This window comes from Lepus europaeus, chromosome 12 (assembly GCF_033115175.1).
Source record: "Lepus europaeus isolate LE1 chromosome 12, mLepTim1.pri, whole genome shotgun sequence".
In the NCBI taxonomy this organism is placed as follows: domain Eukaryota; kingdom Metazoa; phylum Chordata; class Mammalia; order Lagomorpha; family Leporidae; genus Lepus; species Lepus europaeus.
In genome coordinates this window covers 12334112-12356754 of record NC_084838.1, presented here as the reverse complement: position 1 = coordinate 12356754, position 22643 = coordinate 12334112, and the positions used below count along the sequence as shown (strand labels likewise).

General features: G+C 46.2%; 1 protein-coding gene across 3 annotated transcripts in view; it reads right to left on the bottom strand.

Moving 5' to 3' along the window:
* Positions 1-1386: 1386 nt before the first annotated feature.
* Positions 1387-22643, bottom strand: part of GGTA1 (glycoprotein alpha-galactosyltransferase 1 (inactive)) — a 66253-nt gene continuing 44996 nt past the window's right edge. For 2 of the 3 annotated variants that reach the window (XM_062207633.1, XM_062207635.1), the window contains 5 exons: positions 18698-18733; positions 15627-15692; positions 15030-15146; positions 7719-7856; positions 1387-3896 (listed from right to left, as the gene is read on the bottom strand). In XM_062207633.1, the coding sequence (XP_062063617.1) occupies positions 3203-3896; positions 7719-7856; positions 15030-15146; positions 15627-15692; positions 18698-18733 (1051 nt within the window). In that variant the 3' untranslated portion in view covers positions 1387-3202. The remainder of the gene's footprint in view (positions 3897-7718; positions 7857-15029; positions 15147-15626; positions 15693-18697; positions 18734-22643) is intronic. The other variant, XM_062207634.1, reaches the window with a different exon arrangement.

The following is a 22643-nucleotide window of genomic DNA, read 5'->3' as shown; positions in this document are numbered from 1 at the left end:
ATTTTCCCTGATGAGAAATGTGGCCCTATATGTTTGTGTCATATTTGTCGTTGTGAGCATCTCACAAGGAGGAGGTTGGCTCCCCAGCTCAGCCACTTACCAGCTGAGTAGCTTACCCTTTCGGAATCTCACTTTCCTCGTTTATAAAATGAGAAGAGTTCTCTATTTTGAGGGATCAAGCCCTGTTTTATATTCAGCAAAATTCACTGCATCAGTCTTTATTCTTTATACTGTTCAAAGGATCTTCAAAAAGTTAATGTAAAATGCATATTATGGAAAAACTATGCACAGGTTTCAGAACTTTTTTGTAACAAAATAAACTTAACTTTTACAGTCCATTTTTTTCCACTAACTTTCTGAAGTACCCTTGTAAGTACAACTGCCCAGACCTGCTGAAAAACTAGCCTTTCCCCTTGGCCAGAAGTCAGGACAAATAGCTCCCAGATCCAGTTATAGCATTGTTTTCTTCCTCTGCCTGGTGCCCCACCCTGGGCTTCAGGGCCAAGCCTTTTCCTCACGTTTCTCCCACTGGCAGTTATTTCAGTGCATCACTTTGGAAAGCTCTTTATAAGCATTTGTTGTTTTAAAAGTTTGGGAATGGCGACTATCGAGGAACACTTTTTTTGTTTTATTTTTGTTTGTTTTCCATGCAAATTGTTGAACTCTTAATATAGAGTTGGTCTTCTGTGTATAAAGTTAATCAAAAATGGATCTTAGTGGAGAATGGGACTGGGAATGGAAGAGGGAGGAGGAGGAGGGGTGGGAGAGTGGGTGGGAGGGCAGGTACAGTGGGAAGAATCACTATATCCCTAAAGTTGTACTTAGGAAATGCATGAGGTTTGTATTCCTTAAATAAAACTTTTCTTTGGGGAAAAAAATTACAAAGTTTGAGAATGGGAGCAAGCATTTGGCACAGCAAGTTAAAACACCACTTTGTGATGCCTGCATCCCAAATCAGAGTGCCTAAGTTCAAGTTCTCACTCTGCTTCTGAGTCCAGCATCCTTCAAATGTGCTCAAGTACTTCAATCCCTAACACTCACGTGGGAGACCCAGACTGAGTTCTGAGATCTTGGCTTTGGCCTGGCCCAGCCCCAGCTGTGGCAGGCATTTGGGGAATAAACTAAGGAATGAAACTCTTTCTCTCTTTCTCCCTCTCCCCCTTTGTCTTTTAGACTTTCAAACAAAATGAAAATAGAAATTTAAAGAAACAAATAAAAGTTTGAGAATGAATCTCAGGCCTGTTTATCTTTGTAATACTAAGAATACTTTCAGAAGGGCATGGGGGTTTTTTTGAGTCTAAGAACCTAAAATTCTATAATTAACAATTCTGAACATCTTTGGGAGAAAATGCATAATCCATGACCAGACCAGACTATACTGAGAAAATAATTTATTCAATTGTAAATCAGGAATTTTATTTAAAAAAACATTTAAGAATATCAATTAATGAGATACTGAATTTGTCCACTAGGGATATAAATTTAAATGAGTAAAAAAAAAAAAAAATCAAGAAATTCTCTCAAAGTAAACATCAGCCCTTTTCTGTAGACTTTGGGACAGGTGATTCTTTGGTTCAAGACTTGAACCATTGAACTCCTCTAGTATAGACCAGACCCAAGACAATCTGAGTAACAGAGAAACCAGATTCTTAAGTGATGTAAGGTGGCCTTTTTCTTCTTCAAAGCCCACTAAATGAGGATTTTTGTTTTGTTTTGTCAGATGTGAGACTTTTCTTCGGCAAGAATTGAGAGTAGGAGGCATAATGAAACAATAGAAAATGTAGGCTTCCTTTTTATCAAAGCAGCCTATTGCGTTGTATGTCAAGCCAGTTCAATGGCTCTTCAAATAAATTGTTTGAAAATGGAGACGGATGACTTAAACTGGAGCACAAATAAAATATATGTAAATGTTGCCTCCAAGCTTCCTTTACACTGACTTTAAATAATATGTAGGATTTCACAGCTTCTCTTAGAGAAAGGAACTGAATGTTAAGTTGTTCCTTCAGATGACTGACTCTTGTTATCTCCTCATGCTTTTGTTATAAAATCAGTTAACCACTTTTGTCAAATATATCTGGTCTTTATACTTCCACAGTGCAGATGGAGCAGGGGAAAACCTGAGTCTGTTGATGGGAGGGCTTTTTCTCTTATCCATTCCTTGGTATCAGCCTTTCAAGCTGATATTATGAGGGCCCCTGAGGTTTAAGCAGGTGGTAGGACTAGCTAAGGACTGACTGGCTGTCCTCTAAGGACGTCCGGGCCCTGGAAATAGTAACTCCTTGAAGCCTCTCCAATCTACTCTGAGTCTTCCCCTTCTCTGACATCATCTCCTTCGCCTCACCAAGGATCTAGAGATGCAAGTCTCAGACTGCAGCTTGAGCAAAGCAAGAAGCTTCCATTCAAGTGCCTGCTGCTCCGTTAGTCATGGAGTCAACGAGGCTGGAAATGACCAACAACGCTTCCCACTCAGTGCCTGGATTTGCAATATGTGTCAGCGCCGATCCAGGATGGCACTGCCCCACAAATGAGCCCATCTCCATTTCCACTCTCTTTGCTCTTTCATGGTAGACTCGTGTTGAGGCTCTGTTTCACTTCACACTGTGCAGCTACCAGCTCATGGATTCCTTAAGGACCATGATGGCCACTTGGAATCGCCACCAGCCTTTTGCAAGGAAGCCAAACATCCTGAGGAGGAAAGGGACTGCAAATGGCGTGAAGCAATCTGCTTGAAGCTTTTGAGGATGACCAGGGTAAATGGTGTCACCACGGAGAGTTCACCTGCTGCAAAGCAACTCTGTTTCTTCAGACTCCCCAAAACAGGAAGACGTTGAAATCAAGGGGACACTCCCCCGACCCTGCCATAGCCATATCTTGTTGCCAAACACTTCCCTTAGCACCCTCTTCTCCAGTATGTTATCCAACACATGTAGAGTGTTTCTATAGCAAATTCTTTTTGGTTCAGCTGATGGTATTTTCCCCAAACCCAGAAAATATAAGCAATCACTGGGAATGTACATCTGATTACCATAGGTTCATTTTCACCATATTACAAGGCTCAAAGTTACAAGGAGAAAGAAGTATGTGTTTTCTGTGTTGGTGTTTTGTTAGTATTTTTTTAAGTTAAATTAAGTGTTACTTTTCTGAGGAAGTAGCCAGAACACTACTCTCTCAATTTCAGAGATCAGCCGATAACAATTTAAAGTCAGACATTATTCCTAACCAAATTATATTCTTTTGTCTGCCAAGATATCTTGACAATTTTAATATCTGAAGGTAGGCCTATATGATAATCCCAGCAGTACTCTGGAGATAAGATTTTAGTGGGTTTGTTGAGCAGGAAATACTTGTTCAGGTGGCTTTCATCATGCCACTCAGCTTCTATGTCATTTTGCTTGTCCTGGAGGATTCCCTTAAAGCACTCCTGGGTGAGGTTGAGAACCTGAAGGGGTGTTCCTCCAAAAATGGCTGCATGGTAATAAAAATCCCCTTGTCCAAATGGAATGTATGCTGCCGACTCTTTCCGCCTCTCATAGGTAAATTCGTCAGGATTTGCTTTGTACCACCAGGCCTGTAGCTGAGCCACTGACTGGCCCAGGGTCTCCACCCCAAAGTTGTCTTGGAAGACCTGGTCCACATCCATGCAAAAGAGGAAGTCAACCTCATGTTGGATATGGGCTGAAATGTGCTCCCCAATGGTCTTCATGCGCATCATGCTGATGTCCTGCCACCTCTTCTCTGGCTTGATCTCAAACACTTTGAAGGAGCGTAGAGGACCCAGCTCTATCAAAGGCATTCTGGAGACATCATCCACCAGGATGTAAAATATGACTTTGTGGCCAATCATGAAGTATCTATTAGCAGATGTTATGAACTCCTCCAAGTAATGCTCAATGTATCTGAAACAAAGAAGAACGCAAAACAATTAAGGCTTTAGGATTCCATGTGAGACCACATGCTATTATAATCATCTTGTCTCATTTTACAGTTAGGAGCACAATTTCTTTCCACCCCAGATGTGTGTTTTCATGTGGAGGGACATCTGTTAGTGTAACACTCCTGGCTACTCTCCACCATGCAGTCACTCAGTCCTTGGGGTGGAATGACTTAGCTGACTGCCAGTTTGGGAAGAGCAACTGGGCACGCACAGCCCTGTCCTCTTGCTCTTGGAAGCTGTCCAGCCTGAGAAGCATGTGTTTTCAACTGCTCTGCCTTGCAGTAAGTTTAGTAGCAGGCTCTGTTCCTACATCTGGAGGCCTGCAGTTTCTAATGCTCTGGGTGCCTGGGTGCCTAAGTCTTCCTAAATTTGTGGTGCAATATTTAGGAGACCCAGAGGCTGCACAATCTCAAATACCACCTTTAACTGTTAGGAAGTTACTAACATGAACCTTACTTACTCCTTTGTCTTAGTTAGCAACTGGTAGAAAATTCAGTCTGGATCTCTCATGTGGATGGCAGGGACCCAAGTACTTGAGCCATCACCTGCTGCCTCCCAGGGTGCACGTGAGCAGGGAGCTGGAGTTGAGAGCACAGCTGACACTCAAACCCAGGCACTGACATGGGATGTGGGTGTCCTGGCTGGTATCTTAACTGCTATGCCAAATGCCTGCCCTCTTCTTGTTAAAAAATGACTATTTCTTTAAAGCAGTTTTAGGTTCACAACAAAATGTATCTGAAAGTAATGAGAATTCCCATATATCTCCTACCCCGCCATACACCACACAACCTCCCCCACTATGAACATCCAGGCACCAGAATAGTACGTTTATTACAATACATGAATCTACATTGGTATGTCATTATCACCTTTGGGTGAGAGCTTACATTGGAGTTGTAAATTCCATAGGCTTTGGCGAGTTGCCTATTCATTTCCTCCCTCCCCTTCCCCAACCTTGGGTAATCTTTTTGCTGTCCCCATGGTTCTGCCTTTGCCATAGTCATATGGATGGAGTCATACAGTATACGGCCTTTTCAGATTGGCTTATTTCGCTAGTAATGTGCATTTAAGAGTCCTTCATGTCTTTTCATGCTTGACAGCTCATTATTTCTTTTTGGCACTGAGAAGTATTTTATGGTCTGACTGTATCGCAGTTTATTTTTCCATTCATCTACTGAAGGACAACTTGATTGCTTCCCAGTTTTGGCAATTATGAATAGAACTGGTGTGGTAATCTATGTTCAGGTTCTTGTGTGGACGCAGTTTTGAACTCATCTGGATTAATCCCAGGAAGCTCAACTGTTGGGTCTCATGGTGACAGGATGTTTAGTTTTATAATAAATACCCAGCTGTCTTCCAGAGCAGCTCCCAACAGTGAATGAGGGCTCCCGTTTCTCCACATCCTTGCTAGCATTTGGTGTTGTCCGTATTTCTGACTTTGGCAATTTTAATAATTATACAATGGTATTTTAACTATTTGTTTATTCATTCAAAAAAACATTCCACTGATATATTTTGTAGGCCCACGCTACAGTTCATCTTGTCAAGCCATGCTATGGAGATTGCAGGGAAGAGGAAGAAGAAATCAGATGGCTTAATACACCGCATCCAAACCCAAACCTCATGTACTTGCATGTGGACTGAATTTAAGTTGCTGAGCACACGACCGGCCACTGGTGATCTTCTGTGAGTAATGTGACTAACATTTTTTTTTTCTGTTTATCACTGCTTGGATTTCCTTTCTTTGCTAACAAAATAAATTGTGTTTTTAATGTTGGCATCTGGAGACCCAAGGGTTTATAGTATTGATTCTTTAAGTGGAGAGAATATATCTGAGCAGTACAAAAAGTGACTTTGACATGGTTCTGTGGCCTGTGGCCAGGAAATTATTCGGTACTCTGGAATGTTTAGAAAAATTTACTGGTGCTTGGGAAACAATACTGGTGTGGGTTATGGATGGGGATGAGAGTCATTGTGAGGTTTAATATTATTTAGAGATTAAGGCACTGCAATTGGTTTCATGCATAGTTATTATTTGAAAACAAAACAAAACAAAACATCACACCTCCTAAAAGTCCAAATCCACTTTTTGTGGGATTTACTGCTGGTGCTTCCAAACAGCTGTCCCTTGTCAGCGCTGAGGGCACAGCATGTTCACCGGGACTTAGAGTCTAGTTCTGCAGAGTTGCAGTTGGTAGTCTTTGTGGTGCAGTGGGCAATGTGCTGCTCTTTTTGGAAACACCAGAATCAAATCAATCTGCAGTGTGGCGTGCTTGTTCCCTTTTGTGCTAAAGGATTAGGTGACCTGAGCATTAGCTCCAGACCCGTAATGGTACAGATTCTTCTAGTAAAAAAGTCAAAACTCCACAGTCACCCTTTCCTATTACAGACACAATCGGGTCCCTAAAATCAGCACATTCAGCGACTTTAGAATTTGATTAGTATTGTAACAACAGCAACAGCAATGGCCACAGGGCTCTGGGGTGGGGAAGGTATCTTTGAAGAACTACCAAATCTCCACAGAGCTTTCTTCTAGGTCCTTCCTTGACACAAAGCGCAAGCTCAGATCAACCTGAGCCTTCAATTCTCATTGTACAAGGCAAGGGAACCAATTTTCCATGTGGCTTTTCCGTAAGACTTGTAGATGGAAAGGCCCAGAAAGAGGTAAAGAAGGAAGGGAGGAAGGGATGAAGGAAGGGATTTGAACTCTTGGGTGGAGGGAGGGAGTATTGTAAAATTCTCTAAAAAATCAAAACAGGTTTTTTTTTTTTAAGATTTATTTATTTGAAAGGTAGAATGAAGAGAAAGAGAGAGGATAGAAGGCAGGGAAGGGAAAGAGAGAGAGACAGAGAAAGAGAGGAATCTTCCATTCAGCTAGTTCACTCCCCAAATGACCACAACAGCCAGCTTGGGTCAAGCTGAAGCCAGGGGCCAGCAACTCCATCTGGGTCTCCCACAAGTGCTTGAGCCATCTTCTGCTGCTTTCCTAAGCTCATTAGCAGTGAACTGGATAGGAAGTGGAGCAGCTGGGACTTGAACTGGCAGTCCAGTTGGGATGTCAGCGTAGAAAGTGTCAGCTTAACTCACTGCGCCACAACATCTGCTCCAAAGTGGGTTGTTTTAAAAACCTAATATTACAGTTATAACTTGCAAGTAGGAATGATTGCTGTTTTTCTGCATCAAATGTTCTAACAAGGAAATGGAAGCTGAAAGCGGAGCACATCCAGCCTTTGTAAGCGGAAGTTCTGAATGGCCCCAGGGCCAGGGCCTCTGGATGTGATAAGGTAGAAGTGACCTGAGGAACCTATGGAAGAGTGGTCAGTCATGCTCCAACATGGAAAGCCACAATGCCTAGGCCACTCTGTACATAGAACTTGCTGTAAATCCCTCTGTCCTTGGGCTTGGGGCCTTGAGAGCACAAAAGAAAAGAATGATACACGTTTGAGTCATCTACCAGCTGGCACTTTTGGAATTCCCACTGGAAGCCGTGGAGGCCAGAGAAGAGTGGCAAGTATGTTGTTGATGCTGGGTTCAGTGAGTGTTGAGGTATGTTTTGCCAAGATCCAACTCAGAGCAGGGACTGGTGGGTTTCCCTAGCATTGTTTTGTTCTCAGTCTCTGGGAGCCTCAGCAGATAGGAGACTGAAATGGTTCCACTTGAGCATGCCCCTCTCCCATCATTCAGACAACACATGAGCAGTCTCCATGAGTCCCAGGGACCCCTCACAACATTTTGACCCTGGGACAAGAAAAAGTCAAGGACAATTTTTTTTAGCAACACCTACCTTCCAACAGCAAAAACTGTCAACCCCACAGTGATTTTCTGTTTGGAATAATAATTTTCTAGGATGGCTCTGTTGTAAGTGCCTTCCCACACAACTGGCGCCTTCCATCCGGTCACCGTCACAACCTCTGGACGTTTCCTGGTGATAAAAGCATAGAGTCCCGTAAGTCAGGACTTTACAAAGTCATCTTTGTAAGGTGGGGCAGAGATTGTCTAAGAAAAAATGCGTCAACTGTGATCTGTGGTGCCTGAACTTGAACGCTGACTGTGGCTTAACTCAAGTGTGTGGCTGGCCCATGTGACATTTTTAGGGGCAGCACCTTTTGGATGGGAGACTGTAAGCTTTGGCCTCTGGGAGCTATCTTTAGGACCCTTATGGGTCCCTTAGCTATACACCTCACACCCCTTTCTTCTCTTCCTGGTTTCTTTGTTCTCCTGCTTCTATTCCATTCCCATTCACCCCAGCCCTAAGCATGTAATTTGTCTCTGTGAGTACCAACTCTGCTAAAGAAGACCCTAAGCCTGATACAGGAGGATGGGAGAATGGTATTACAGCTGAAACAGAAAAAGGTGTCTCTATCTTCCTTTTGACAGAAGGGATTTCTGACTATTGACCAAAATATAGGAACCTGACTATTGACCAAACAGGGCCCCAGACTAAGGGGATTCTAATATTACTGTTAATTTTACAGACAAAGAGCCAGGGGCACCCAGAAATGAAGGAGCTTGACAGAGGTCCAGCAAAGCCAAGGCTGGCACACAAGGGCCCTGCAAAGACTCTCTCCTTAGATCATGTTGTCTCTTCACTATGAACACAAAGGGGCAAGAGGGTGTGTTTCTGCATTCAGAAAGCTTGAAAGGGACTTGGCAAAGCCAACACAAACACAGGAAGCAACGTAAGAGCAATGACAAAGCGTGAAATTGTGCAGGGAAAAAGCAGAAAGGACAGAGCAGCAGGCCCCATGGGAGGGTGAGCTCCAGGCAGGAGTGGGGGTGGCAACTCGGCCCCAACCCCCACTTGCTCAGGAAACGGCTGCATTTCCCCCACTGGGAAACAGAGACTGACACATGATCAGTTACGTTCAAACCCCACTCTGCTTGGCATTTGCTTGTGCTTCACTGGCCGGAGTATCTCAGCTCAACCCTGAGAAGGTATCAGGTGACTGGGACAAAGTCTTGGTCCCTGCCAGCTGTGTTCATGTGGCCATGGTGAGGCTGTCTGTCACCAAGGGAGAGGTTACCAAAACGAGCCGAGAACTTGCCCTGCCCCTTACACCCGCTGATGGTGGGCTGTTCACAAAACTGCCCTCACCTCCTGTGCCACGCTGGTTTTTTCCGCGGTGAGGCTGATGAGAATGGCTGGGTCGTCCACTGCCTTGCCCCAGCTCCCACCTCAGAGCAGAAGAGGAGCCTCCTTGTCCCTCTGCCTCCAAGTTGCCTCTAATTCTTGAATTGGCTCTGCCCATCCACCCCAGTCTGTTCCTGGCCGGTTACTAGTTCTCTGGCACAGCTAGAATTGCCTCCAGGCTGGTCCAGGGTGACAGAGGTGATAGAGCAAGGAACCCTGTTCCAGTTGCTCTCCTGGCCCACCCTGTCTTGTCCCAAATTCTATGACTTGGCCCTCAGCGCCCCAAGTGTGCCTGCCGCATGGAGGACATAGATGCTCTCGGTTTCCTTAGTCACTAAAGAAGCTACTGTGGACCTTGCACCAAGCTGTCAGGCTCCATGGCATACACTTTCTCCCTTAGTCTTGTAGTAGGCCTGCAAACGCCCAGTGTCCTGGTAAGAAAACCAAGACTCAGAGAAGCTTGGTTAACTTGTCGAGGCCACACTGCAGATGGACACAATGAGCACTTGTTGTGGGACCAGGCACTGTGCCGCCCTTCTGAAGTAGGTGTTATTTTGATTCACAGCACAGAGAAGTTAAGTAGCTTGCCTTGAGGTCATGAAGCTGATAAACAGGAAAGCTGGGATTTGAACCCAGATAGTCTGACTATGGACTCCATGCTCTGAGCCCCCACTCTACTGTTTCTTAAATGACATTTACTGGCTGTGCTGACGACACTCAGGTTAAAAACCGGGTTTTTCGGGAAATAAAGATAACACTGTTTTCACTCCACTTAGCTGCTTTGACTGTTTTCCTTGGTGCAGACAGAAATGCTGGGCTTTGTTGTTGTTTCTGGAAGTTTATGTGAGGCGTTAGTTCTGTAGTACCTCCAACTTTGCTGAATGACAAGACCTCAAACCTAAAAACCATAAACACACACACACTTCTATAACCAGTGTTTCTAAATGCACATGCTTTTGCTACCTCATTCACTGCAATCTTGGTTTAACCCTTAACCCAGCCCACTGGCTAGGTCTTATGGCTATGTGGACACTAGAGATTTGGCAAGCAGGTAATATTATTTACAAAGAAAAAGGAAAGAGGGAGTGGCACTTACTTAATATTTACTATGCATAAGGGGCTAAGTACTTTGATTCTCTCTTAAAAAAATTATGTATTTGAAAGGCAGAACTGGGGCTAGTGCTGTAGTACAGGGGGTTAAGCCATTGCCTATAGTACCAGCATCCCATGTGGGCACCGGTTTCAGTCCTGGCTGCTCCAATTCCAATCCAGGTCCCTGCTAATTTGCTTGGGAAAGAAGTGGAAGATGGTCCAAGTTCCTGGGCTCCTGCACCCACATATGAGACCTGGATGAAGCTCCTAGTTCCTGGTTTCAGCTTGGCCATGCCCAGGTCATTATGACCATTTGGGAAGTGAACCAGCAAATGGATCTCTCTCTCTCTCTCTCTCTTTCTCACTCTCACTCTCACTGTCTCCTCTCTGTAGCTCTGCCTTTATTTATTTATTTTTTTAAGATTTATTTATTTATTGGAAACGCAGAGTTACAGAGAGAGAAGGAAAGACAGAGAGAGAGAGATCTTCCATCCACTGGTTCATTCCCCAAATGGCCACAAAGGTGGAGCTGTACTGAACCGAAACCAGGAGCCAGGAGCTTCTTCCAGGTCTCCCATGTGGGTGCAGGGGCCCAAGCACTTGAGCCATCCTCCACTGCTTTCCCAGGCCACCAGCAGGGAGCTGGATTGGAAGAAGAGCAGCTGGAACTCAAACTGGTGCCCATATAGGATTCTGGAGTCACAGGCAGTGGCTTAACCTGCTATGCCACAATGCTGGCCTCTTGATTCTTACATTTAATCTTCACAAGTACCCTATGAGGTGTATGCTGTCATCATCCCCATTGTAGTAAAGAAACTGGGGATAGGAAAGAAGGATAAGGTAACTGAGTCTTTTCTCATTTAATTTATACAAAGGAGCAGACTAAGGCTAAGCCCTGGGATCAGAAAAATTAGCACTGAGACCAGACAGTCTTGTAGTCCCAACAGGTTTTTAGCCTGCTGCATACTTCTCAACTGCATGAACACTCCGTCCATATCTTTTAGAAAGACTACATAAAAAACAGTGTCAGGCCGGCCCCGCGGCTCAATAGGCTAATCCTCCACCTGCGGCGCCGGCATCCCAGGTTCTAGTCCCGGTCTGGGCACCGGATTCTGTCCTGGTTGCCCCTCTTCCCTCTCTGCTGTGGCCCGGGAGTGCAGTGGAGGATGGCCCAAGTGCTTGGGCCCTGCACCCGCATGGGAGACCAGGAGAATCACCTGGCTCCTGGCTTCGGATCAGCGCGGTACGCCGGCTGCAGCGCGCCGGCTGCAGCGCGCCGGCTGCAGCGGCCATTGGGGGGGTGAACCAACGGAAGGAAGACCTTTCTCTCTGTCTCTCTCACTGTCCACTCTGCTTGTCAAAAAATTAAAAAAAAAAAAAACAACAACAACAAAAAAAACAGTGTCCAGTTTGGTTTCTTGAACGGGAAGGACTCCTTCTAACAGGAAAAAAAAGCAGCAATATTAAAAATTAATGTTTAAGTAAAAATTAAACTGCTCTATTTCTCAACAGTTAATTATTCAATTCTACTGGAAATTCCAACTTAGCAAGAAGCTGAAAACAGCCAGAATGCAGGCAGAGGGGAGGAAGGGAGGCAGCCACCTGGGAGACCTGGAAGAAGCTCCTGACTCCTGGCTCTTGGCTTCGGATCGGCCCAGCTCCAGCCATTGCAGCCATTTGGGAAGTGAACCAGCCTCTCTGGTTGGGAAGTGAATCTGCCTCTCTGTAATTCTGCCTTTCAAATAAATAAATAAATCTTTAAAAAAAATACCCAAAAGATTAAAAAACAGAAGAGACACAGGCAGCCCACACATGTACAATAGCTAGGTTTTTTTTTAATGCAATCCCTCTTTCTTTTCTTCTTTTCCTTCCCTCCTTCCCTCCCTCCATCCCTCCTTTCCTCTCTCCCTTCCTTCCTTCCTTCCTTCAAAAGAGAGAGAGAGAGAGAGGTCTTCCATCTGCTGTTTCACTCCCCAATGACCGCAAGAGCCAGAGCTGGGCCTATCCGAAGCTAGGAGTTTCCTCTGGGTCTCCCATGCGGGTGCAGGGGCCCAAGGACTTAGGCCATCCTCCACTACTTTCCCAGGCCATAGCAGAGAGCTGGATCGGAAGTAGAGCAGCCAGGACTTGAACTGGTACCCATATGGAATGCCAGCACTTCGGGCCAGGGCTTTAACCCCCTGCACCACAGCGCCAGCCCCAATAGCTAGTTTTTGACAGTGTCAACTGCCAGACATGCCTGACATCACAAACACAGGGCTCTAAAAGGAGGGAAAAGTGCCAGGAAAGAGCTGCTCAAATGCCTTGCTTCCAAACAGGGCACCCAACCGTGTGACAACAGCATGTGTAGTTCCATCAGTACAGGCCAAAAGCTTCCCTCTACCCCCGGGAGTAAAGGGGCCTCTGTAACCAAAGCACTTTCAATTTCATGTATTCATTTATGCATACATTGCAGTACCCACGAGTTGGATAAAGGAAGTGTTTAAATTCTATAAATCACAAGGTAGGTTTTAAAAAAAAGTATGGAGTGCCACAACTCATTATAGACTGAACTTTTAAAGCAACAACATGCAAGAGCTTATAACAAAGAGTTTATGGCAACATGAACAGGCATGGTGGCTGTGGTGAGGAGAGAGGGGGCTAATGTGAGAAAGACTGGGGGGAGAATTAACAGTGCATGTTCATAAGTTAAGCTGTGGGGTGGACGGAGGAAAGGCCTCTTGACTATGGAGTCATTTGCTAAGGCAAGAAATGAAGAGAAGAACACGTGTGGGATGGAACTGAGAAATCCATCTGGGTCATGTAGGTCCTGCAGGAACAACAGGCAGGGCTGGGAGATACAAGTGAGGGCTCAGAGAACATGTCTGGGCCATACATGAATGTGAGAGTCATTCTCTCACACACAGTGTCTAGTGCCATGGCAATGGATGACAGCACACTGGAGAGTGGTGTAGGCAGAACAGAAAATAAACTGCCAGGGTTAGCCCCCCAGAAACCCTGACACCTGACGGCCGGGAAGAGGGAGATGCCCCTATCAAGGAGACAGAATGTAGACGCAGGAGGCAAATAAGGGTGTGGTGTCTTGGAAGCTAAAAGCTCTTGATGTGGAAATATGTGGACACTGAAACATGTACACTGTGGTATACTTAGGTGACTTACAGAAAAGAATGCCTTTATATAACATTCTTTCATCCAATCTTCATTTATGCAAAAAAATAGACTTTGGTGCCCTAAAAAGGCTTAAATTGGATGCCCATCCAAACCAACATTGTTAGGTATGTGCTCACTATTCCTTTGGAGGCAAACCTGAGTCATGCATGGGAGAGAGGGTGACAGCTGGTGCCCATGGTCTATCTCCTCTCCCCACCCCCCGTACTTCAGCACAGTCCCACCTCCTAAGTCCCATTCAGCAAAGCATGAGTGCCACAGTAAGATGTCTCACCCTCCTCCTTGGTGACATTCTTGGCTCGTCTAGCCTGCTCGCCCCTCAAGGGTGGGTCTTACTCCCCCACCTAAAGGTCTTATCAAAGCAACACGACTTTCATCTCCTTACATTTCTAGCTATGGCTAAGCATTTCATAGATGGCCACTCTGTTATCTAGTTCATCAAATGACACTTGGGAGGCCAAAATTTCCATCCTTCCATCCTGGCATGGATCTTTTTTTTTTTTTTTTTTGACAGGCAGAGTGGACAGTGAGAGAGAGAGACAGAGAGAAAGGTCTTCCTTTTGCCGCTGGTTCACCCTCCAATGGCCGCCGCGGTAGCGCGCTGCGGCCGGCGCACCGCGCTGTTCCGATGGCAGGAGCCAGGTGCTTCTCCTGGTCTCCCATGGGGTGCAGGACCCAAGGACTTGGGCCATCCTCCACTGCACTCCCTAGCCACAGCAGAGAGCTGGCCTGGAAGAGGGGCAACCGGGACAGGATCGGTGCCCTGACCGGGACTAGAACCCGGTGTGCCGGCGCCGCAAGGCGGAGGATTAGCCTAGTGAGCCGCGGCGCCGGCTAATCCTGGCATGGATCTTCTAACAGGGGTGGGGAATGTCTGGCCTGCGGGCCTCATAAGGCCCAGGAAATCATTTGGTCTGGCCTTGCCAAGGCAGCCACAGGCAGGACTCAAAATTAAATAAATCAATAGCCAGCTAATTTTTAAGTCGGTCATTCTGTATGGCCTGTGGATGATGTGATAAATATTCAGATGGCCCCTGTGCCTTTTCCAGAACAGTACGAGAACTTGCCAGGACACATTCAGTCTTTCTGGAGCCTGAGATCCCTCACCCTGGAATAGATGCAAAAATAGAAACAAAAATTTCACTATACAACAATTATCCTTAATTCATGTGATGCCTATTGATGTTCTATTCCATTTAATATTTTAAGTTGGTTTGGAGCCATTAAACTAGTCCTGAACACATCAACAGCCATGACTGGCAGTTTGAAAAACACCAGCCAGCATGTAAGCTTTGATAAACGTTAGTGTACTCTTGTCTAACGAGTGAATTTCTGGCCCCATGAGACTTATTTAAAATGACCATTCCCATTTTACAAGTAACTTAGAGAATTTTCTTGTTCTGACTCTGGCCTGGAAGACCTCTCCCATCCCAATATTTTGTGATTTGTGCTTCACCTACTACCACTAGCCAACGGCTGTCAGAACCACCATGTTACCTCATCCACTTGGTTCAAAATGTCTAGATCTAAATTTTGTTTCTTGGTTTTTCAAACAAAACTCATTATTAAGGTCTAATCTATGCTAAGACCCTTTCTTCCAAACCAAGAATGTTCTCAATGGCACTGCTGTCTTACACTGTTCCCACCTCCTCCTGCTGACTTATGCTTTACTGCTCGTATAGCAATATTTCTGTCTTGTCTTACTTTGGATTAAACCATTCCCAGAGCTGAAGCTCTTCTTCATCATCCTCCTTTCGTTGTCCCTTTTCTCTCCTCTTTTCTTTGTCTATGTCTTCTTCTTCTTCTTGATAACTATGGGACCTAAATACAAAGGGAAAACAAGTCAGGTAAGGCAAGGATGGTGGCTGATAAATATCCCAAAAAAACGCAGTCCAAGACAAAGTGTGCACTGAGTGAACTGGCTAAACAAACTCATGACACTGAACATTTATTCATGAAGACATACCTTTGATGAAAACGTGCAGTTCCCACCTTTTTTTTACTGCCTTTCTAGTTAGCAAAATAATGGCCTGACAACCCTCAGATTGTTTCAGGGGGTGGAGGAATCTTGATAAAACAGACTTCCTAAGAATTTTTAGTCTATAGTTGTCTTTCCTGTGATCGAAACTTCAACCCAAGCGTTACTCCTAAGTTAACTGGGGGAAAAAAACCACCTTGTCTTACTCGTAAACTAGATATCAGAAAGCAAGACAGGTGAGTGACCAAGACGCTCACGGACCTCTGTACCTGGACTCTGCCAGCACGGGGTGGGGCACACAGACTGCCATCCGGCCACCTTACCCATTGTTAAACCAGCTCGGGAACCACCAGCCCTTTGGAGTGCTGCTGTCACCAACGTCTGGGTTTCTAAGAAATGAAAAAGAATGCAAACATTTTTAGAAAATAAGGCAATCCCCAAACTGGGAATTTCCAAACATTTTTAATGGCAGAGATCACTTTAAAAAAAAAAAAAAAAAATGGCCGGTGCCGCGGCTCACTAGGCTAATCCTCCGCCTTGCAGTGCCGGCACACCAGGTTCTAGTCCCGGTCTGGGCGCCGGATTCTGTCCCGGTTGCCCCTCTTCCAGGCCAGCTCTCTGCTGTGGCCCGGGAGTGCAGTGGAGGATGGCCCAAGTGCTTGGGCCCTGCACCCCAGGGGAGACCAGGAGAAGCACCTGGCTCCTGCCATCGGATCAGCGTGGTGCGTCGGCCGCAGCGCGCCAGCCGCGGTGGCCATTGGAGGGTGAACCAACGGCAAAGGAAGACCTTTCTCTCGGTCTCTCTCTCTCACTATCCACTCTGCCAGTCAAAAAAAATAATAATAAATAAAACAAAAATTAAAGCTGCCAGTTCATGAAATAAAAATGAAGCACTCCAGCTGAATGAAGGAGGACACCCCTGAGCCCCCTCAGTCTCCCCTTCCTTCCTCCCCCCCCCCCCCCCGCCCCCGGCAATGCACTTATCCAGGGAGAGGAAAGAAAGAAGACAGGGATACAGGACAGCATTTACACATCAGCCTGAGTGCTGGATCTGCTACTCACTAGTTCTGTCACTGTGATAGGCTATTTTCCCTCTCTGAATTCAAGTTTCTCCTCTGAAAAGTGTAGTTAATAATAACAATAATGCTAAACCTTCCATGAAGATAGTCTTGAAGACTGATGGAATCGTGTACATGTAAAGGCTTTCTAAATTGAAAATTACTGTAACAAGTTACAGTCTTAATGGGGAAAAAAAAAATCACACATTTCCCAGAATGATCTCCTTTGTTAAACTAGGAGAATTCAAGTTGCTACAAAGGTCAGCTTGAAAAATTAAAAATTCAGGTTGCCCAAAGGTCAGCAGTGACAGCCTCAGAAAATCTGAGGGCTGCTGAACAAGTTCAGGAAAGTGAGAGTAGAACCCACGTTAGCCACCCACATGAGAAAGCCTGCACACTGTCTCATTGTGAGAGTCTTTCCAACCGGGGGCCTTCTGTGGGGCGGGGAGGGGAGCCAGGGGCTGCAACGCCCTGAATTCAGTTGGACAAATAGGGTGGTGAGGTAATGCATGAACAAGCGTAATAATATGAAAAAACTGTTTCAAAGCCCATCTACTTTTAGGAAGTGTTTGAGATGGCTTTCAGTACAGAGGTATGGTTATCATAAACCAAGAGACAGCACAGGAATAAAAAACACAAGGAGGAACAGAAAGAGAAACAGTGATTTAGTCACCCAGATGGTGTTTCACATGAAATTGGAACCCAAAGTAAACTTGTATCTCTGTTTTTATTTTACAGCTGATATTGGCTAAGAAGGTCTCATGGCATGCAAGCATAAAAGCCAGGACTTCATACCAGTGTATAAATTATAACAAGAATTAAGGCTGGGGCAGACACAAGCAGTCAAGCACAATACTTTGCTCTGAGATTCCTAGTAACCAAGCCAGTTAAAGGAAAAGACAAGTTTAAATAGCTATAATTTGCTTTTAGTTTTTTTTGTTTGTTTGTTTTTGTTTTTTGACAGAGTGGACAGTGAGAGAGAGAGAGAGACAGAGAGAAAGGTCTTCCTTTGCCGTTGGTTTACCCTCCAATGGCTGTCACGGCCGGCACAGTGCGCTGATCCGAAGGTAGGAGCCAGGTGCTTCTCCTGGTCTCCCATGCGGGTGTAGAGCCCAAGGACCTGGGCCATCCTCCACTGCACTCCCAGGCCACAGCAGAGAGCTGGACAGGAAGAGGAGCAACCGGGACAGAATCCGGCGCCCCGACCAGGACTGGAACCCGGTGTACTGGCACTGCAGGTGGAGGATTAGCCTAGTGAGCCGCAGCGCCAGCCTATAATAATTTGCTTTTTTAAAGATAATTTTTAAAGATTTATTTATTTATTTATTTGAAAAGCAGAATTACAGAACGGCAGAGGCAGACAAAGAGAGAGACAGGTCTTCCATCTGCTGGTTCACTCCCCAAATGGCCGCAACAGCTGGAGCTGGGCTGATCTAAAACCAGCAGCCAGGAGCTTCCTCCGGGTCTCCCACACGGGTGCAGGAGCCCAAGAAGTTGGGTCATCCTCTACTGCTTTCCCAGCCACAGCAGAGAACTGGATCGCAAGTGCAGCAGGCGGACTCAAACCGGTGCCCATATGGGATGCGGGCACTTCAGGCGGCAGCTTTACCTATTATGCCACAGCGCTGGCCCCTAAAGATAATTCTTTTTTAAAGATACACAGTGGCTCATCAAGCAACTCAAACTTTCCCTTTTATTCTCAGAGCAGTTTCTTGCATGGGTCTTTAGACAACATATAGTGGGCAGAATAATGGACAGTATCTTTCCAGATTTCTTTTTATTGGCAAGACGGGGATGTGCCTCAAATGACACCACTTAAAGATTCCTTTCATGGGACCAGCACTTTGGCATAGTGGGCTAAGCATCCATCTGTGGCACCAGCATCCCATATAGGCACAGGTTTGAGTCCCAGCTGCTCCACTTCCAATCCAGCTCCCTGCTGATAGCCTGGGAAATCAGTAGAGGATGGCCCAAGTGCTTGGGCCCCTGCATCTGCATGGGAGACCCAGAAGAAGCTCCTGGCTCCTGACTTTGGGTCATCTGAGCTCCCAGCTGAACCAGTGAATTGAAGACCTCTCTCTTGTCTATAACTATGCCTCTCAAGTAAATAGATAAATCTTTAAAAAAAAAAAAAAAAAGATTCCTTTCATGAGAACCAAGGACAAAACACTAGCCATGGTTCTATAAAGAGAAGGTAGGATGTGCGGGGAGCTCCACCTGCTACCCTCCTATTTTGGCTTGAGGGCCGTCACTAGCTGCCATGCAAAGAACAGACCTTAGTGGGTGCAAGAGATGTGAGAAGCATCCCATAGATACCTAGAATTCAGCTTACTCACTTTGACTGATATATCCACAAGAAAGAGCCTTCTGGGCTAAAAGCAAAGAAGAAATAAAAACATGTTACTTTTAGTGCTGTGAAAGTCTTAATTTGTAACCATTCTCCCTGAGTCCTGAGGTGAGCAGAGAGCCTGCGTCTTAGCTACTGCCAGGTTTCTCCTTCCCTCTTAGCCATAACCAGTGACAGCAGGAGACTGGGACTGGGAGTGTCCAGGCACAGTCACCTCGGGACCTCCAGGGAAGGGGATCTCTAAAGAATCTCAAATCATGATTTTTTTTTTTTAACAGAAGACAGCTCTCCATTGTCTAGGAGTGATTTCACTGAGAGACAGATGGTCCTCTCCTGCCAGCTACCCCGAGGGTCTGGAGGGTAGAAATGCCATGGCCAGCTCTTTCTCACCCAGGATTTATCTCCCTCTAGAACACAGCACCAGCTGCACCTAGAGTGAATTTCTTCAGTTACTGAAGGTGGGGTGACGGTCTTACAGCCCTCCCAGGCTAGGCCAGAGCTGTGTGAGTCCTCTAGTCAGTCATCCAGTGAACACTTGCTGAGGACACAGTGCTGGCCAAGACAGGTCTGCGCCTCATCTTTGCAAGGCAGACCCTATTCAGCTAATTACACAGCTACATGCCTTCATATTCCAAAAAGCACCATAAAGAAAAAGCACAAGAAGGGACAGGTGTTTGGTACAGCGGCTAAGACACCATTTGGGATGCCCATATCCCATATCATAGTGCCTGGGTTCAAGTCCTGGCTGCACATCCTGGGAGGAACATGATAGTTCTCAAGTCCTTAAGTCCTTGGCCCCTGGCATCCATGTGAGAGATCCAGATTGAGTTCCAGGCTCTTGGCTTCAGCCTAGACCCACCCTGGCTGTTGTAGGCATTTGGGTAGTGAATCAACAGATCTCTCTCTCTAAGAAATAAAAAAACAAAAACAAAAACAAACAAAAAACAAGAAACCATGAATACTTAACAGGAAGATCTTGATGGCTTCCAGGAGGAGGTGGTGATGTTTTAGCTATGCCATAAAGCATAGGGGTCACCAGGGGAAGAGGAAGAGGGAACAGGAAGTGGGAAGAGTGTTCCACATAGAGCAAAAAATGTGCAAGGGCCCTGGTATAAGAAGGAAGGAACCCGGAGTGCTGGCGCCGCAGGCAGAGGATTAGCCTAGTGAGCCGCGGCGCCAGTACCCCGGGTTCTAGTCCCAGTTGGGGCACCGGATTCTGTCCCAGTTGCTCCTCTTCCAGTCCAGCTCTCTGCTGTGGCCCAGGAAGGTGGTGGAGGATGGCCCAAGTCCTTGGGCCCTGCACCTGTATGGGAGACCAAGAGGAGGCACCACGCCGGCCGTGGCGGCCATTTGGGGCGTGAACCAACGGAAGGAAGACCTTTCTCTTTGTCTCTCTCTCTCTCACTAACTCTGCCTGTCAAAAAAAAAAAAAAAAAAAAAAAAGAAGAAGGAAGGAGGCAACTACAAAGAGATAAGAGAGAAGCCAGAGGTCTCGCTGGGACCTGCCTGGAAATTTTGCCCTTGAGGGGTTTTAAGCTAAGGAGAAACGGGGTCTCATTTGTAACTGGAAAAGATCCCTGGAGAATAAAGGAAGTGTAAAAATAGATGAGGAGACCAGCTGGGAGGTGATGACAGTGAGCCAGGCAGCCACAGGTCATGACGGGAAGTGCAACGATTTCAGAGACATTTTGGGGGTAAAAGTGACAGGACTTGTCATCATACTGGATTGCTCCATGATCTGTGCAGAGAAGCTGTGCCTGGTTCTGGGGTTCACTTAGCTGACTAATCCTCCTTGTGAATAAAAGGGAGACAGCCTGGCTGAGAGTTCTGAACCTGGGTTACAGCACCTGCCCCAGCCCTGCCCCAGCCCAGCCTCAGCTACCTCGTCTCTAAAACATACAAATAATAATTGTTCCACCTTGCGGCACCGGCACACCGGGTTCTAGTCCCAGTTGGGGCGCTGGATTCTATCCCGGTTGCCCCTCTTCCAGGCCAGCTCTCTGCTGTGGCCCGGGAAGGCAATGGAGGATGGCCCAAGTGCTTGGGCCCTGCACCTGCATGGGAGACCAGGAGAAGCACCTGGCTCCTGGCTTTGGATCAGCGCGATGCGCTGGCCGCAGCGGCCATTGGAGGGTGAACCAACGGCGAAAAGGAAGACCTTTCTCTCTGTCTCTCTCTCTCACTATCCATTCTGCCTGTCAAAATAATAATAATAATAATAATAATAATAATTGTTCCAGTCTCTCCCTGACTTAAGGCCCCTCTCCCTGACTTCTGCACATCTCCTAGGAAGAAAACGCATCCTTTTCCACCATGCGGTTTCCTCTTTGAGCCCCACCCTTGGACCAAGCTCTGAAATTCCAGGTGTCCAGAGCTGTTTATTAGTTCTGATAATATTCATGGTCGTTGACACATGGGCACTGCGCTAGCTCTTGAAATCCTCACAACCTCCATGGAGTCCTACAGGTGCGAGGACTGAGGAAAGCAGCATTAAGTGATTGGCCTAAGGTGATCCCACTAGTGAGACACAGAAGTAGTATATGGACCTGGGGAATCTTACAGCAGGTCCTGTAGGGGAAAGGGAGAGGAGGAGGAAGAGGAGGAGGAAAAGGAGGAGGAGGATCAGCTACAACCCAGTGCTCAAATTTCACCTGGCAATTTGCAGATTCAGGCTCACGTCACATATTCTCTCTCTCTCTGATATATTTGAAAGGCAGAGTTACAGAGAAGGGGAGAGACAGAGAAATATTCCATCCTCTGGTTCACTCCCCAAATGGCAGAAATAGCTGGAGCTGCGCAGACCCAAAGCCAGGAGCCAGGAGCTTCTTCCGGGTCTACCACATGGGTGCAGAGCCCCAAGCACTTAGGTCATCCTCTGTTTCTTTTCCTAGGCCAGTAGCAGGGAGCTGGATCAGAAGTAGTGTACCCGAGGCTTGAAACCGGAGCCCACATGGGATGCCGGCGCCACAGGCAGCAGCTTTACCCACTATGCCACAGCGTCAGCCCCCACATCACACCTTTTCTGCAACCTTTCCTTCTCACCTTCCCACTCTATCCCAGAATCCTTCAGCATCGCAATGGTCACAGCAATATTCACACTGCATTTTAACATACTCATCCCTAAGGCATGTCAGCTCAAATGCTACCTTTTCTGTGCCTTCATTGGTATCCTGGCACAGCATCGGCATGTAGAAGGTATTTAATAAATATTTGTGAACAACTGAAAAAAGTGGATTCCCCTCCAAGTCAAAGAATCTGACTCCTTGAACCTCCCCAGGCCCCTTCTGTACCCACTATCCTTCATCTACTTCATATCATTGGTTATTCAGTCACAAATCTTATCTCCCCCTCCTTTTTTATAAAAGATTTATTTATTTACTTGAGAGGCAGAGTTATAGACAGAGAGAGGTCTTCCATCTGCTGGTTCACTCCCCAGATGGCTGCAATGGCCAGAGCTGAGCCTGACCCAGGAGTTTCCTCTGGGTCTCCCACACAGGTGCAGGGGTCCAAGCACTTGGACCATCTTCTACTGCTTTCCCAGGTGCATTAGTCAGGAGCTGGATTGGGAAAGGAGCAGCCAGGACTTGAACCAGTGACCACATGGGATGCTGCACACGAATGCCTAGCCTACTATGCCACATTGCCAGCCTGAGGGTAAGAATTTTACTTGACCTACATCATATCCCTCACAGCATTCAGCACAGACAAGTAGGTCAAGAAAGAGCCCAGGATAATGGATCAGAAGATCTGAGTTCTAGTTAGAACATGAACATAAACCCACTAGTAAGTCATTTCACCTGTTGGCCTCCATCTTGTCACTTAAGAAATGGAAACCCTTGGGGTTGTCATTGTGGCACAGCAGTTAAACTGCTTCTGGGACACCCACATCTCATTTCAGAGTCCTTGGTTTAAGTCCTGGCTGCTTTGCTTCCAGT